Raw genomic sequence first — 13,314 nt, forward strand, 5'->3', positions numbered from 1 at the left:
CTTAAATAATATCTAAATATTGTCATATGCTCTCAGTGCACCTCCAGCTGACTTTTCGTGACCATTCAACACACCAACTTATGACGGGCACACCTCGATGCGCTCAACGCACCACCCATGTGTTGAGCCCAAGTGGGTGCGTTGAGCGCATATGAAATAGTGGCTAAATGCTGATTTTCACTGTTGTTTAGGCTCAGCAAGAAAACCTACTCTTAGACCAACAAGTTTTACTTATTGCGACGATCAGACCATTCACATTAAAGATGCATCAGTTAGGAACATCATATCGAAAATCCAACTCAATCCAACGGTGAATGAATTAGTTATCGCAATTATTTTCGGACTAGTCATGGTGGAATTCTTGTTTTTGTTCTGAACTTGTTTTTTTTTACAATTATTCCTCTGGATTAAGCCTAAAAATACTCTAGAGGTGAGGCTTGACCGTTTAAACAAGTTTATATCATATAGTAGTACAATTTCATTCATTTGAGTTGATTAAGTAGTTAAAGTCCCCTAAAAAGAGTGTCTAAAATATATCAATTTGACACTTAACAACCTCCACAAATTATATGAGGCAACCTCATATCTTCCATGTATCACAATCAACTCAATTCAATTAAATTTAATTTGAATCTTAATTTACCTTTCAAAAACTCACTAATTATCTCATTAAAACTATATAAGTACATTCTTTAATATAAATAACTTAAGCTTTAACTACAAAAATGAAGCTTTCATGAATTCAAATGTGTCATACAATGATAAGCAAAAATCTATACATTAGTTACTATCACATTAAAAAGGATTTATCTATAATGTCTCTCTTTTATACATGGTCAATCTAAATCTTGGGTAGCAATCCTTTATTTACTAGATCGGCTATAATTAGATTGTTACCAATTTGCTCCACAAAAACCTTTTGTTTTTGTATTTCTTATTTAACTGGTATGTACTTTAGATCTATATGTCTGGTACCTCTGCAATATCTGCCATTCTTAAAGAAGAAGATAGTTGTATAATTATCACAATAAAACTTCAGCTGCCTAGCTATAATGTCTATAATTCTTAGCCTTGAAGTAAAGTTCCTCAGCCACAATGCACGATTTGCGGCCTCAAATCATGAGAAAATTGAACATCCATCGTGGATGTAGCAATTATAGTATGTCTTCCACTTCTCAATGAAATGGTTCCTCCAACCATTAAGAAGACATACCCAATTGTAGATTTTTTGTAGTCCATACATCCTGCATAGCCTGAATCTGAATAATCGATCACCTCAAGATGATTTGTCCTTCTGTACATGAGCATGTGGTCCTTACTATCATGCAAATATATGAGTACCTTCTTTGTAGCCTTCCAATTGTCGATTTCGGCCTTATTTGAAATTAGCCTAGCATTCCAACAATAAAATTTATACCTGATCAAGTGTATGTCTAAGTATACATTAAAATCACAACTAGTGATGCGTAAGAAATAGACTCCATTTCGTTACATTCCAAATCATTCTTTGGACATTGCTTTTCATTGAATTTGTCCCCTTTTTAGATTGGAACTATCCATGCAGAGCACTTTTCCATTCTGAATCTCTCTAATACCTTATTCATATTTCATTTATGAGACAATACCAATAATCCTTGTGATATCACAGAATATTTCTATTCCTATCGTATAGGAGGTCTCACCCATATTTTTCATTTAAAAATATTAGAGATAAACTTCTTTACGTCACGTAATAGCCCTTCATCATTTGTAGCAAGTAGAATGTCATCAACATATATGATTAACATTCTAAACTTGATCCCACTAACTTTCATGTAGATATACTAATCAACAGTATTTTCAACTAAATCATATGATGTAATGGTGTCATTGAACTTAATATACCATTGTCCGGAAGTTTGTTAGTCCATATATTAACTTATTTAATTTATGCACTAGATTTTCCTTTCACGTGATCATTAATCCTCCAGGTTGGTTCATATAAACTTCCTCATTTAGGTCACCTTTCATAAAAGTGGTCTTTACGTCCTGATCAGCCACCAAATCCATAACAAATCTTAAAGAATATTTCTTAGAAACAGGTGAAAAAGTTTCTTTATAATCAATATCTTCTTTCTAAGTGAAATCCTTAGTGGCAAGTTTAGCTTCATATTTTTCAATGTTGTCTATCGAGTCACACTTGGTCTTGAAGACCCATTTATAGCCAACTCATTTTTAACCCTCATGCAACACAACTAGATCCTAAACTTTATTATTATCCATCGTTTCAACTCTTCTTTCATAGCATTGAGACACTTTTTAGATTTATCACTTTCCATAGCTTTTGGATATTATCTTGTTGTCTATGTTTGCTATCTGACGGTAATAATACCATAGGAACAACAAACTAAAGAGAAATCTTATATGGATAAGATTTATCACAAGTCTGCATAATATCTACCTTTCTAGACTTAATTATTCTCGTATTGTGGCCAGGACAATAAAATCTATACTCTCTTGACTTTTCCACATTACCAAAGAAGCCACCAATGGTTCTAGGATCAAGCTTCTTTTCACATGGGTTATACACCTTTACTTATGTTGGACAACCCCGAACATGGAGATGTCTCAAACTAGGTTTCTTTCCAGTCCAAAACTCATATGGAGTTTTATTAACTACCTTACTAAGGACCCTATTTAGCAGATATGCAGCAGACCTTAATGTGTTCATTCACAACGATAAAGGTACGTCACAATGACACAACATTGACCTAATCATCTCCATTAGAGTACAATTATACTTATCAGTCACACTAGGTTATTTTATTGTGGTGTGTAAGGCATTGTATATTGAGCACATATGTCTTTACTTTTGAGAAAATTTGTAAATGGTCCTAAACATTTTCCAATCTCATTATACTTTCAATAATACTCACCACCCCAAACAGACCTCAAAACCTTAACCTTCTTTTGAAGTTGTCTTTCAACCTCATTAATGAATACCTTTTCTAACATCTATTGATAGAAAACTTTCATGCAACAGATATAGGTAGCAATAACGTTAGTAATAGTCTACAAAAGTGATGAAGTATTTTTCACCACCCCAGGATGGGACATCAAAATGACCACAAATGTGCGTGTATATCACTCCAAGAAGTTTGCTACTTCTTATGGTCGGGTTATTTGATATGTGTTTAGTTTGTTTTCCTTTAATGAAATTTAAATAAACATGCCTATCGTTAAAATTCTAAAGAGTTAAAATATCACTTTTCATTAACTTCATTATCCTTTGTTTGGATATATGGACTAATCTTTGATGCTACAAGTAAGTAGAATTCTTGTCAAAAACTTTAAGTTCGTTACTAACATCATGTTCAACGTTAAATAAAATTTCCTTAAAATTAAAATTAGGATTGAAGCAATATAGAGTATTCATTAATTTAACATTACTAATATAGTAAAAATGTTTATACAAATTAACATCATAATGCTCAATCTTAAAATTAAAGCATATACAATTCATCCTAGTAATATAAACCAAATTCATGACATATTTAGGAACATAAAGACACTTTTCTAGATGTAAATAGTTGTGACTATCTAGGATCAATTTGTATGCCCAAATTCCATGAACTGGTGCCTTCATTTTGTTCTCCATGGAAAGAAACTTCTTAGTTTCTTGGGTTTGGATTGAAAGGAATCCCTACATAATATGTGACACTTGAGTTGTTGAACCAAAGTCTAACCACCAAGTATTATTAGGATCCTCATTAAGATATGATTCATCTATAATGGAAACAAAATGATTTCCTTTCTTTTCAAATCATTTCTTTCTTTTAGGACAATCCCTCTTATATTGTCCATTCTTCTTACAGATGAAGCACTTTATCTCTTTACGAATTGTCCCTACTTTTATGGCGATCTTTTCCTACCCCTTTCCTTTGTTCGTATTGCTTGGTTCGAATCTGCTGGTGTTAGCTGGCACTTGAATTAACAAGTGAATGAAGTCATTCTTAATTTTCTTTAACATCCCCACCTCATAAACCAATATGGTCTTTACTTCCTGAAAGTTTCATTTCTCTTTTATGGTGTTGCAGTTCACTTGGAATTGTCCAAACTCAATAGAAAGGGAATTAATAATGAATTTTACTAAGAATGCTTTTGTTACATCCATCCATATGCCATTCATTTTCACAACCAGATTTGTCATGCTAGTTACATGACCATTAATGGGTTGCGTCTAGTCAAACTCCTTAGTCGTCAATTCTGTTATCAGATTTCCCACCATAGATTTATGAGTATTGTTTGATTAGGAGTACTCCTTGATCATCCTCATAAACTCCCAAGCATTATATGTCTTAGGCATTGAAAACTTGATATTGCTAGAAATTGACATCTTTATCAAGCTAAGACTCAACTTATTTGACCGCTTTCAAGTCTCAAATAGAGTCATGTCTGCATCTGCGCTGGTCTTCGTTATGATTGACACATTATACAAAATGATGGAAAAGTCTAACTCCATCACATCCCGTGAGATCTGGATTTGTTCGGATCAATCGTTATGGTTCAAAATGTTGAACCTGGCACATTTGTTGCCTAAGGAAAATGCATGAAATAAAACTGAAATAAAACATGCTCACTATTTAATACTTTCAGTAAACCTTGATGATTCAAACTAAACTTGTATTTATGCACTTAACTTATCTTTGCATAAAATTTTAATGCATTAAGTCCTACTAATGAGACCTGATATTATTCTTTAATGTGTAATTAATTACACTATCTAAACATGCATGCTATCTTTGGATCAACGAGCACAAACAAGTATGCTAAAATATTTAATATCATTAAACACATGCAATAATCCATCTTTGGATGATCAAGACATGTATCATAATTAATGAACAAACTTAATTTATTATTCTTATGACATCATAATCTTAATCACATGCAATAATCCACCTTTGATTGATTAAGATATGCATTACAATTAATAAACATACAAGCATACATGTATACATGTAGCTTAATGTGCACATGATTCAATTCCAGAAACATAAGAAAGGTCATAATGTCTCTAACCTGATGCTCTGACACCTTAAGAAAGGTCATAATATTCATAACCTGATGCTTTGATACCATAAGAAAGCTCATAATGTCCATAAGCATATGAGTCTTTATGGTTCATAAAAAACCTTTAATTAGGAACTTTTAGTTTCTTTTTTGTTTTTGCTGCACATTCTAATTGTCATTGTTCTCTCATATTCATCTCCTCTTGATGTGTTCCTTGATGGTTAAGAATTTTGTTTCCTTCATTTTGTTCTTCCATTCTTTATAGCATTACACTTTCAGCCACTAATGCTTCTCTAATTCACTTTGTATTTCTATTTATAAGAGAACAAATAATTGTATGATTTTTCTGATGCTTAAGTGCTCTATTTATAGAAGAATTTATAAGAAATTATTGGAGAAAATAACTTATCCACTATACTAGAAGCTACTCATGAAGTGAGAGAGAAGTGAGTTAACTAAAAGACTTTCATTGATATGATTCATTAATTATTAACCACCATCAGATTAGGCAATTTAATTAAGATTAGTAAATTCCAAACACATAGATCATTTAATTATTAAATAATCTAATAATTTTTTCCATAAATCTAGTATACACAAGACAACCACAACCCTATCGCAATAAAACACAGCCAAATCCAAATAATGTTGAAACTCAACAAAGGAGAGAATCATTTTCCAGAATTATACAGCTGCAAGTAAGCATACTGAAGGAAACATGAGAGTCTAAGACAGAAGTCAATTAACACTAGCTTAAATAGGGGATCATAACACAATTTTTTTACAGAAGTGTGAAGCAATAGTATAATAGATTTTCTAGGGAGGACAACATTCACCAAAGTGGATATTATTGTATAAATATCTCATTTCAAGTGAAACACGGTCAACCATTTGAACCTACATGGTAGTATTCTCGAAGCACTATAAGTTAAAAAAATTATAAACCATGTGCCCTCTTCACAATCTAACATACAATAATCATGCCATAAAGCAAATAACGGCGGACATAAGACTTATTTAATTGGACGGGACGAACTAATAATATAAATTATAATTTTAAACTTATTAATTATGGTAATATAAATTTATTTTTTATTATTAATGAAATAGGTCCAAAAGTAAGTAAACACAAAAATATATTACATACTTATGAAATAGTTAGAGATTATGATTCCCACACATTGATATCTAAGTGAATATCACTCCAACATTATTAGGGTGAGGAAGTTGGTCACTGTGGCTTGGCATAAGGTTTGTTCTCCGCTGCAGGAGGGAGGTTTGGGCCTCAGATCAATCAAATTGTTGAATAAAGCTGCCCTGTTAAAGCTGTCTTGGGAAATGAGAAGCTAGAAGCAGGAGTGGGCCTCTTTTTGTAGGAAGAGATTTGGTTGCAGCAACTCCCCTACTGAAAGGTACTATAGATCTTCTATTTGGCCCGGAATCAAAGACAATTGGGCTTTAGCTGGTTCGAATTCGATTTGGCTGGTTGGGGATGGCAATCAAGTCAGCTTTTGGAAGGACAACTAGATGGGTTCTCCGTTGGTGGACACCTTACAGATTCCCCCTCATCTGCACAACGGTTTGACATCTCGGGTGACTGACTACATCCTCGATGATAGATGGAGGCTTCCTGCTGTTCTGGTGAGGTTTGCTCCTGCCTTAGTTGCTAAAATTGCTTCTTATAATAGAGATGATGGGTGTGATAATTTGGTTTGGCAGCATACCAGTGATGGGGTGCTGTCTTTAAAAGCCTCGCACAAGGCTCTGTCGGTTCCTAGTCCTAATCTCTCCTGGTGTAAGTTAATCTGGGCTAGGTGCATCCCACCTTCCAAGTCTTTTCTCATATGGAGAATTTTACATAGGAAAATGCCAACGGATGATAATCTTCAAAGTAGAGGTTACATGCTAGCGTCCACTTGTAGCCTTTGTCACTCCGCTACGGAGGATTCTAATCATCTTTTCCTGACTTGCTGCTTTGCTAGGAGCATTTGGAATTGGGTCATGACAGTGTTTTCAATTAATTTTGACTTCACCTCGGTTGCCTCTATTTTATCTTCCTGCAACCATCATTTCAACAAGCAGGTTACTGAAGTCTTATTGGCTTGTGTGATAAACGCAATAAATGGAATTTGGTATTGCCGCAGTCAGCAAAGGTTTGAGGATAAGAAAATCTCCTTTTCGGTAGCAATCTCAAAGCTAAGGGCGGATACTACTCTTGCGGGTAACCTGTCCTCGGTCACTGGTTGGACTAACATAAATGAGTTTGTTATTCTGAGAAAATTTCAGGTTACTGCTAGAATTCCCAAGGCTCCTAAAGTTTGTGAAGTTGTTTGGCAGTATCCGCAGGAGGGTTGGATTAAAGCCAACACGGATGGTGCAGCCCACGGGTCTCTGGGTTACGCTGGTGGAGGTGGTATTTTCAGGGATTCCTCCAGCGCGTGCTTGGTTTGCTTTGCGTCCTATTTGAGTATTCAGAATGCGGTGTATGTGGAGATGCATTCTACATTTCAACAAGCAGGTTACTGAAGTCTTATTGGCTTGTGTGATAAACGCAATAAATGGAATTTGGTATTGCCGCAATCAGCAAAGGTTTGAGGATAAGAAAATCTCCTTTTCGGTAGCAATCTCAAAGCTAAGGGCGGATACTACTCTTGCGGGTAACCTGTCCTCGGTCACTGGTTGGACTAACATAAATGAGTTTGTTATTCTGAGAAAATTTCAGGTTACTGCTAGAATTCCCAAGGCTCCTAAAGTTTGTGAAGTTGTTTGGCAGTATCCGCAGGAGGGTTGGATTAAAGCCAACACGGATGGTGCAGCCCACGGGTCTCTGGGTTACGCTGGTGGAGGTGGTATTTTCAGGGATTCCTCCAGCGCGTGCTTGGTTTGCTTTGCGTCCTATTTGAGTATTCAGAATGCGGTGTATGTGGAGATGCATTCTACAATTAAAGCAGTTAACATAGCTTTTAACCGTGGGTGGAGAAACCTTTGGCTAGAGAGTGATTCTACCACGGTTGTTGACATTTTCAAAAACAATTCTCTTCCTCCCTGGAAATTATTTACGGCTTGGAATAATTGCAAACATCAATTACAATCGATGAACTTTCACATTACGCACATCTATAGAGAGGGTAACTCTTGTGCCGATAAGCTTGCTTCTTATGGTATATCTTCTCAAGAGAACACCATATGGAACTCCGCCCCGCTCTTCATCTATGAGGAATTTTCTAGGAATAGATTAGGCTTGCCTAATTATAGGTTTTCCAACTTGTAATTTCTTTTCCTTTCTTTGCTGTATGTCTATCCCTTTTGAATGAAGTGGGTGTTTCACCCTTGCCTTAAAAAAAAAAAAAACTCAACAATGTCCTCAAATTTTGTTGTTAAGATCTTCCAGAAGCACCCAATCTGGCTCACCCAAGGAACATGTGTCATTTACTTTGTTGCACTCTGATGTAGTTGCAAGACATGCTTGATTGGTAATGCAGTATTTATCTCCACTCTGATCTCCACTATACATCAAGAAGGGCATTTTTGTTGAAATTTTCCGAGGTTGAGGCTTTATCACAACATGAGGTTCCATCACTATTTCCTTTTGTCTTACATTAATATCTTCATTTTGAAATGACAGCTTCTTATGAATATGAGTATTCCAATAGTTTTTCACATCATTAGAAGTTCTTCCAGGAAGCCTTCCAGCAATGAGAGACCATCTACATGCAAAAAAAAGTTTACATTTGCACATAACGGGTATATGTAGTCATACTTATTTACTAAAAAATTCTGAAACAAAACAGAAAAAACTAAAAAATATATCTTTACTATTTAATTAACTAAAAACTAGTTGATGCTATATAAGAAAAGTGGTACACAAATACAGCGATTGAGGTGTGTCATTTGTACATTTATTTTTATCAGTATAGTAGATCTCTATTAATATATTGAGTGAGGGAAATACCTCCCCAAAGTACAAAGTTTCTCTATTTTACTTGTAAAAATGCTATAAACTGAACAATTTCGTGTGGAAATAAGATGTACAGCCATTTTTTCAGCAAACTATGTTTATGTAGAGTATGCCATGGACCATCAACCTAGTAAGGATTTATGATGAAATTTATATTTCTTTTACCAAAAGAAATAGACCTAATCCACAAGTATGAAAGGTTTAATCGAATATGCAAATTCTGGTTGGTAATAGTCCGCCATTGTTGACAACTACATAGAATAATAATATGTAAATAAATAATATGCATATACAAAATAGAAAGATGGGTATATGAATTAAATTAACCTATTTCCCAAAAGCTTATGTAATCTTATCATCAAATCAACTTCGTCCTTAGTGAATTCTCCTCGTTTGATATCTAGTTTTAGGTAATTCAACCACCGCAATCTACAACTTTTGTGGCATCTATTTAAACCTGCAAAGATATATAAATTATCATGTATCTCATGAGTGAATATGGTGAGAAGGATAGATACCATTAGAACAGAAAAACCAAAACTTTGTATACTTTGGATAGATTATGATGAGCCAAAAGCTATGGAAAAATAATGTGAAAGATAAACCTAGAGTGAAAACATAGGGCTTCTCTTGAACAAAATATATTGTTGAAATCTCAACAAATAATAGTCATTACTATCATAAAGGAATATTACCAGCTCGTTTAGGCACAAGGTACCATTTTCCTTCCCCATATTGTTGCACACACGCCCTAAGAAGGTCATCCTCCTCCTTACTCCATGCACCTTTTTTAACACCTGAGGAACCTTCCATTGCGATGCTTGGACTTAGAGCTGAATGAGATATATAGGGCAGAGGGAAGAACTATAGCGACCTAGTGTCTAATTTGAAGCCACAAGTATATTTTCCTTGTTTGTTTATGATTTTGTTCATACGTAACTGAATACAAACCATATTTGGATGGGAATTTCATAAATATATTGATATCTTTGAAGGAGAGAAACTACCATCTTCAACGATTCCCCTCATCGAAACCCATGTAAATGTTGTTAGTAGCTATGATAAAAATAAATTGTCAAAAGGCATAGTTGTTGGATGATGGTATATGAGTGATTTTAGGCTTAATTATATTTTTGATTCATGTAAATATTGGTTATTTTGAAATTTGTCCCTACATTTTTTTTACTAGGTAACTTTCTTTTTCTAGTTAATATTGATCTTTAATGTCAAATTTGAATGAAAATGCGAACATGACTTAACAGAAGCAAGGTTAGTTAGGACTTAAATAAAAAACATCATACTTTAGAGCAAATAAAATCAAATTCCTTTATTAATTAATTAATTTTTAAATAAACATCTGTTTTAAAATAGAAACTAGCAATATACCCGTGCATTTGCAAGGACCATCTCATGTTGGTTTTGAAAAATATATTTAAAATTATAATTAAGTAAAAGATTCAAGTTGTTAGTTAAACATAAACATGTATTAGTTTAATGATACAATATAAATATTAAAGTTGTAGCACTTGTATTAGTTGAAACAACAAATAGTCATGTAAGTCAAAATAATTATAATATAAAAGCAAAAAATAAATGTGAATTAACAATTTAAAGTAATAAGTCTTAACGACATAACTAACATTTTTTATGTTGAATCTCAATAAATTAAACTTCAGTTCAAAATCTTTGTTTCTACTTGTAATTCATTACATGTGAGGACCTTGAATAATAAAGAGATTAGCGCGAAAGTTCTCAACAACTAATAATATGAAAAACAACAAAATTTAAGGAACATAAATTAATACACAAACAAAGTTTACGATATACATAACAACAAAATCTACCATGGATTTGTAAATCATGATGGCAAATTAGTTGTTGTATTTTGGATTCCAGACTCCACTATTAAAGTACACCATTATTAAATTTCAAGATGTACTTCTATGTGATTTTTCATATAGGTGGGTAGGTTTATATGAGTCAATTAACTTTGTCGGTGGAAGTGCTGAGAATTTGAGAAAGTACTTGAAGGAAATTATTTTGTGTGAACAAACTTATTTCGTAATCTATCATTATACATTAAGATCTTTTTGACAATAATTAAAAGGAAGTTATTATGCTTGAAATTTTTTATATGATCTTAAAATTATTACAATAGTTCTTTCAAAAACCAATATCTTGAGCCTACGTCTTCTAAAATTATTATACGTTTTCTTTATTCACGAATTCCATTTTGGTTGCAAATATTATTAATAACTTTACGTATTTATTTAACAACAAAGATAGAATGACTTTGTTGTTACCTAGTTAGTGGAAGGTTGGAAGATGACTTATTCTCCTTAATATGATAATGGTTTAATTTAGCTGTTCTTGGTGGCTACAATAGTCCAACATCAAAGTAATTGATTAGTTTTTAGACATTGATGGTTGAGAGTAAACTTCAAGAGAGTCGGCCCGCTTCTCTTTTTATCAGTGTTATGAGAACCAGACTGGATTTGACCATTCGACCGGTCTGATCGATGACCAAACTTAAAAACGACTTTGATTTGCAGTCTTAACCAAATGAAGGTTGAATCGCTTTGAACCGGAGAAATTATGGTCTGATTGTGTTAAACCTGGTTCAACCACATTAACTTGGGAAGTAAACCGGAAGGTTCAATTAAAATATATGAAGATATGTTAATTTAATATAATTATACATAATTATTAATTATATAAGACTTTATATTTACACACAATTATTAATTATATAATACTTTACATTTACACATAATTATATTTTTCTAGATAAAAATTATTAGTTATGTATAAAATCATACAGTTAGAGCATACGGTGTAACTGTTTAAACAAGTTAAGCTTAATACGGGACCTCTTTCGGTTTAACATTTGGCTCGACTTTCCCAACATTGTTTTTTACGCATCCATAACATGATATAGTTAGTAGTATCCTATTAATTAAAAAAATCATCAATAAATTTATAATTTTATTATTATTTGATTCTAAAATAAGATTAGTATAAAAATACATATTATTATTATTTGACTCTAAAATAACTACAAACAATATGTTATGATTCATAATATTACTATTTTAATATTGTTATAGTAACATTATATTTTAATATTGCATAAGTAACCATATTCCTTTTATTTATAAATAGTTATCCTTGTGTTTTTTTAATTTTATAATTTCATCCTTATGCATTAAAGTAAGCCAATTTGAATAGATTTTTAAAAAAAATTAAAAATAAAATTGTCAAAATCAATTCAACTAAAAAATAAGATGAAATTTGAAAAATCCAACAATGTATGAAATAAAGATAAAGATATTGATTAAGGAAAAACAATATACATATATTTATTTGATGAGTATCAAATAAATATATTTGATCATTTAATTTAATTAATTAATTGTCTATAATAACATTTTTTAACTGATCCAAAAAATTTGAACTATTCTATTTCTTTAATACGTTAAAAATAGAATTATTGAACTATTTCTTTATCAATATAATTTTAAATGTATATTAAGTTTACAATGTTAAAGTAATTGTGTAATGTGCTCAATAAATCACATACATTGTAGAGTTAATGTGTTATATCATCATCTTATTATATTTGATCGTTTAACTTAATTGATTAATTGTGTATAATGTCATTTTTGTAATTGATACATGAAATTTGAGTTTTTATATTTCTTTATGACATTAAAAATATAATTATTGATTTATTTATTTAAACAATATGATTATAATTTTGCATTAAGTTTCTAATTTTAAATAATTGCGTAATATTCTCAATTAATCACACACGTTATGCAATTCAATGAATCAGAATAAATTATAGATTAATGAGTCCAAACATAAACAAATTATTGGAAATGATATAAAACATTAATGAGTAGATATTACTCAATTAATATTTCACACATTTATTAATTATAATACTACAAATTTATATTTCATTTGTGTAACTAATCCATAAATTCAAACAAAGAATAGAATATAAATTGAATTAAATATTAATATTCTGAAATTTTATTATTTACGATTCGGCAAATTTATAACCATAATGAAAATTACTTAAAATTAGTGAATTATAAATAATTTAATCAAAATATAAATCAAATCAATTGATTATCACAATCAAATCAAATTGCTGTGATATTTTGATTGTCACATCCTATTAAAGATTAAAGAGAAATTCAATCCAAAAACGAAATCAAAACTCAAATCACAAAACTAATTTTGAGAATAATTATTTAATTTTTAGATAACGGAATAAAAGATATTCAAAGGTAATC

General features: G+C 31.8%; 1 protein-coding gene across 1 annotated transcript; it reads right to left on the reverse strand.

The window, feature by feature from the left end:
* LOC109335533 (transcription factor MYB114-like) lies at nt 8,417-10,021 on the reverse strand. The gene is made up of 3 exons (XM_019571668.1): nt 9,706-10,021; nt 9,338-9,467; nt 8,417-8,759 (listed from the first exon to the last, which is right to left on the reverse strand). The coding sequence occupies exons 1-3, from the start codon at nt 9,821-9,823 to the stop codon at nt 8,417-8,419; spliced, it is 591 nt and encodes a 196-aa protein (XP_019427213.1). The 5' UTR covers nt 9,824-10,021.

This window comes from Lupinus angustifolius, chromosome LG20 (assembly GCF_001865875.1).
Source record: "Lupinus angustifolius cultivar Tanjil chromosome LG20, LupAngTanjil_v1.0, whole genome shotgun sequence".
Taxonomy (NCBI): domain Eukaryota; kingdom Viridiplantae; phylum Streptophyta; class Magnoliopsida; order Fabales; family Fabaceae; genus Lupinus; species Lupinus angustifolius.

Bases quoted from the DNA above. Each gene is read 5' to 3' on its own strand.
- LOC109335533 (XM_019571668.1), bottom strand. From the start codon at position 9,823: ATGGAAGGTTCCTCAGGTGTTAAAAAAGGTGCATGGAGTAAGGAGGAG. The intron at 9,468-9,705 runs GTAATATTCCTT...ATATCTTTGCAG, and splicing joins CCTTGTGCCTAAACGAGCTG to GTTTAAATAGATGCCACAAA. The intron at 8,760-9,337 runs GTTAATTTAATT...TTTTGCATGTAG, and splicing joins CATAAGCTTTTGGGAAATAG to ATGGTCTCTCATTGCTGGAA.